Genomic DNA, 4,252 nt, shown 5'->3' with positions numbered 1-4,252 from the left:
TTGAATTCCCAATTCCCAGATAGTTTGACTTGATTGAATTTGAATATCATGCGTACATTTAAAAAGAATCATAGTAAATACAAGTGGAAAATGTATTTATGTAGTTGTAGGGAAATAATAACATCAAAAATGTGGATCAAATTAACTCATGAAAACCAGTAGAACAGCGATAATGAATCCAACGCCTCCATTTTTAAACAGGGTTCTTCCATTGCTCTGTAATGAATAAATCAAATCGTCAGTTTTATGTTTTTCTTTTTAGTTTTTTTTAGATAAAAAGTGACATTTTTATAAATAAAAAAATTACCAGATCGAGTGTTGGCGATGGTGCTGGTGCTGTATCATCAGAATCTGTGGTGGTTACCGGTGCTGGTGGGCTCTTGGCAACCGGTGCTGGTGCTGGTGCATGATGTTTCTTGTGTCTATGCCTTTTGTGCTTGTGTTTTGTAGGAGCGGGTGCCGGTGAGGGACTCATCTCCGGTGTTGGTGCTGGCGGAAGAGCAACCGGTGCCGGTGCTGGTGTTGGCGGTGGTGGAGCCGGAGTCGGTGCTGGTGGTGGAGGAGTCGGTGCCGGTGTTGGTGGTGGAGGAGTTGGTGCTGGTGCTGGTGGTGGAGGAATCGGTGCTGGTGGAGGGACAGTAGGCGGTGAAGCAACCGGTGGTGGTGTCGGGGCTGGCAATGGCGGTGGTGGAGTAGACGGAGCTGAGACCGGAGGAGCAGGTGGAGGAGGAGTCGGTGGTTGTGGTGGTGGGATAGATGGGCTAGAAACTGGGGTGGCTGGTGGTGGAAGTGGGGTGGTGGAAGGTGGCGGCACTATGGCGGGTGTAGTTGATGGTGACGTGGCAGGTGCTTGTCCTTCGGAAACCACCACCAGAAGGCAGATCAAAGCTGGAATAATAATAATCCTCAACATTTTTTTTGGTGAATTGTTGTTTTTGAATTGAAAGAATTGTTAATTTATAACACATAAAGCATGTTTAATTTCAGATGAAATCAAGAAAGTTGGTGCTACATGACCTTCATGTGGGTGGTGCATCTCATCTCAGATATGACTTAAAGATCAATCTTGATACTTTCATGATGTCAACTAACTACCTTAAAAGTAATAATAAATTAATAATCAAATGTCAAAAATTACAAAAATATTGTTTTTAATCTATAGACAAAAGATGATCTTAAAGGCATGCTGGATCTTGGATAAAAAGTCCGAATGATGATGGGAAACAGTAATAGATGTCGGCGGAATCAGTGATTCCGGTTCCGACGGAATTGGCGATTCCGGTTCCAGCGGAATTGGTGATTCCGGTACTGACTTTTTCTTTCTTCTTAATCGAAAGAAATTTTTCATGATTCCGGAACACTCTTCCGCCAACACTCCTCTTCTAACCGCCATGTTTTGGTGGAACGGGTGCACAGGAGCAGACGGTTTATCTGTTGGTGTGGCGTCTTTTCCTTCATTCCCATCGGAAAATAGTCTGTAAAACCATGAGAAAGTTACTAAAAATGGAAATAATTAGTTGATTCTAGTTACTCCATTGTTGAAAATCATTTTGCATACCTAATCCAGCTACCATCAGCTCCTAATAGCTTATTTGGAGCTCCCCATACAAGTGTGTCAATTCTGGCTTGTAAAATTGCTCCAGCACACATGGGACATGGTTCAAGTGTTACATAAAGAGTAGTATCCTGCAATTCATTGAGAGTAAAATCAGTAATTACTTAAGATGCAACGAGTGAAAATAGTAAGTAAAAAAGAGAAAAATTAATTACCGAAAGTCTCCACGAACCAAGGATTTTTGAGGCTTCGTGTATACAAATCATCTCTGCATGAGCAGTGGAGTCATGTAATTTTTCTACCCTAAAAATTACACACATCAACTACTATACAAATATATATATTCCATCATATGAAAACAAAAATAAATTCCAAGAAAAAAAAAACTTACAAATTATATCCACGAGCTATAATTTTACCATTATGCACAAGTACAGCTCCAACAGGCACCTCCCATACATCAGCAGCTTTTTTAGCTTCCAAAAGTGCTTCCCTCATAAACATCTCATCTTCTTTTCGTTTCTTATCCTCAAAACTATACGCCTCTTCCCATTCATCAAACTTGGAATCACTCAAAGACACATGAGAAGTTTTATTGGTTGGGGGGAATGGAATCGGTGATTCTTGATTACAGGGAGTGGAATCGTTATTGGAATCATGACTAGAAAACCATGCTTCGCTAGTAAGAGACAAACATGAGGAACACTTTCCGCCACCTGAGTGTGGAATGTGGGATTCCGAACGTGGAGATGAACATCGGAATCGGATTACGTCCCCGATAACTGTCAACAAGGATCTGATATTTTTCTTGACACCATCAAGAATCTCACTTGAAGATGTTATGTCATGATCTGATGATGCATCAGTCATGTGCCACATCTCATCAGAAGGCCCTTTATGACCACCATCCGTGATTCCTTCCACCATTTTCATTTCTAAACTTGGATACAATTTGTGTTTCTCAGATTTTTTTCTACGTGAAACTGATGAATTTTCACTATTTGTGACATGGGTATCCGAGATTCTTGATCTTTGTTGTGAGTCCTCACTGGAAACTGTTGTTATTTTAATCAAATGGTTTGTTTTCTGATGTTTTTCTTCTTTGATGTCTTTAACCATATGACTAACTTCAGTAGATATCTCTTCACAGTTCTGAGGTTTTCTCACTTCTGAAATCACTTTTAACTTCTGAGAGCTGAAAGTTGAATCAATAACACTCTTATCTTTATCTGGAAGTTTCTCGAATTGTTTACACTTCATTCTTGATCTTGATTTGTTAGCGACTCTATCAACCGGTTCTTTATAATGTCCTTTTACAGTATCTTTCTTCTCCAGTATTTTCACTTGTTCTTTATCACACCTCTGATCTTTTTTCACAACCCCAGAATCTACATTTTTCTTTTCCATATTATCACATATAAAATGATTCTTATCGATCTTTTTACACTCTTTTTCGCCACTATACTCCAAGCCCACCTCATCTGTTAATAAGCTAAGCATAACGTCTACATCATTCACATAAGCATCACTAACATTACCCAAAAACTTTTTTTTCCTCTTGTGTCCAAAACCCCTCTGTCTGTGTTTCTTTCTATCGTTGAAAGAAGAAAGCTTTTCATGGTAATAATTTCCATCAGTAAAGGAAGAAACCCCAGTGGTATTACCATAAAACTGTCTACTGCTACCATGAAAGATTAATCGTTTACTAAGTGACCATTGAATCAAAGTTGATTGGCTTAACCCTTTACATAAAAAGCTAGGGTTTATTACAGTCAATCTATTACACATTGAAATATTAGCAGCAGAATAACAGCAACAACATTTTCGTGATGAAAATAATAATGGGTTTCTTTCAAACATTTCATCGAACATGTAGGAGGCGTGATTGGATGGTAAAGATAGGAGAGGTCTAGAACTAAGCGATACATCTGGGTTGAAACAAATGGTGTGCATTATCCTTGTGTTCTAACTTCTAATGTGGTTGTGGGTGAGACAGAGAAAGAGGAAGAGAAGGAAAGGGGTTGTTACCTTGATGTTAGAAGTGACTTTTTCACGCAGAATCTTTTTCGATCGGGAATGGTGACAATACACGGGAGATAGAAAGAAAGGACGAGAGTGATAGCATGTCATGTGGACTGTGTTTTAAGGTATTTGACCTGAGGTTAAAGATGATTTGTAGTCGACTAGTTGGGAATGATGACAGTAGTTTACTGATAACGATGTCAACAATTCGTTTAGAGGTAGTTCTGCTTAACAACATTTACTCCCTCTAAAATAAACGAATTTTGTTTTTCCAGTTTCTTTTTTTAATTTATTTGTTTGACAAGTTAATAAAGCTAATTTATAAGTTAACTTTTTGAAATTCCGAGTTTTTTTTTTTTTTTTTAAATCTTTTGAATATACATATTAATTAATTATAGAAAACAATAAGTTAGTTTTTACTCAATGTAACAGTAATAACAGCTATGTCTAAATCATGACCAAGTACACATGATTGAAATAGCATTGTATTTTCATAAACATTATACTAGTTACTAAATCTAAGTTCTGAAATAAATCAAATAACATTTAATGTGTATATGATGTTTATTTGTTATAAGGTTGGGGAGTGGTTAAACACCGCCCCTTGACATTATTGGGATGGCCACACATTGTCCCACATCCTCGATATGATGAGCTCAATATATGGATTAGGCC

General features: G+C 38.0%; 1 protein-coding gene across 1 annotated transcript; it reads right to left on the bottom strand.

Moving 5' to 3' along the window:
• Positions 1-3,832, bottom strand: LOC145066562 (uncharacterized). The gene is made up of 5 exons (XM_079013855.1): positions 1,947-3,832; positions 1,771-1,858; positions 1,559-1,686; positions 308-1,475; positions 1-216 (listed from the first exon to the last, which is right to left on the bottom strand). The coding sequence occupies exons 1-4, from the start codon at positions 3,506-3,508 to the stop codon at positions 1,157-1,159; spliced, it is 2,097 nt and encodes a 698-aa protein (XP_078869981.1). The 5' UTR covers positions 3,509-3,832; the 3' UTR covers positions 1-216; positions 308-1,156.
• Positions 3,833-4,252: the final 420 nt, after the last annotated feature.

This window comes from Lactuca serriola, chromosome 8 (genome assembly GCF_051521515.1).
Source record: "Lactuca serriola cultivar US96UC23 chromosome 8, Lser_US96UC23_V15, whole genome shotgun sequence".
Classification (NCBI taxonomy): domain Eukaryota; kingdom Viridiplantae; phylum Streptophyta; class Magnoliopsida; order Asterales; family Asteraceae; genus Lactuca; species Lactuca serriola.
The sequence above is the reverse complement of the archived record's forward strand: the minus strand, read 5'-3'. Positions and strand labels throughout refer to the sequence as shown.

Bases quoted from the DNA above. Each gene is read 5' to 3' on its own strand.
- LOC145066562 (XM_079013855.1), bottom strand. From the start codon at position 3,508: ATGCACACCATTTGTTTCAACCCAGATGTATCGCTTAGTTCTAGACCT. The intron at 1,687-1,770 runs GTAATTAATTTT...AATGAATTGCAG, and splicing joins TTGGTTCGTGGAGACTTTCG to GATACTACTCTTTATGTAAC. The intron at 1,476-1,558 runs GTATGCAAAATG...ATGGTTTTACAG, and splicing joins GCTGATGGTAGCTGGATTAG to ACTATTTTCCGATGGGAATG.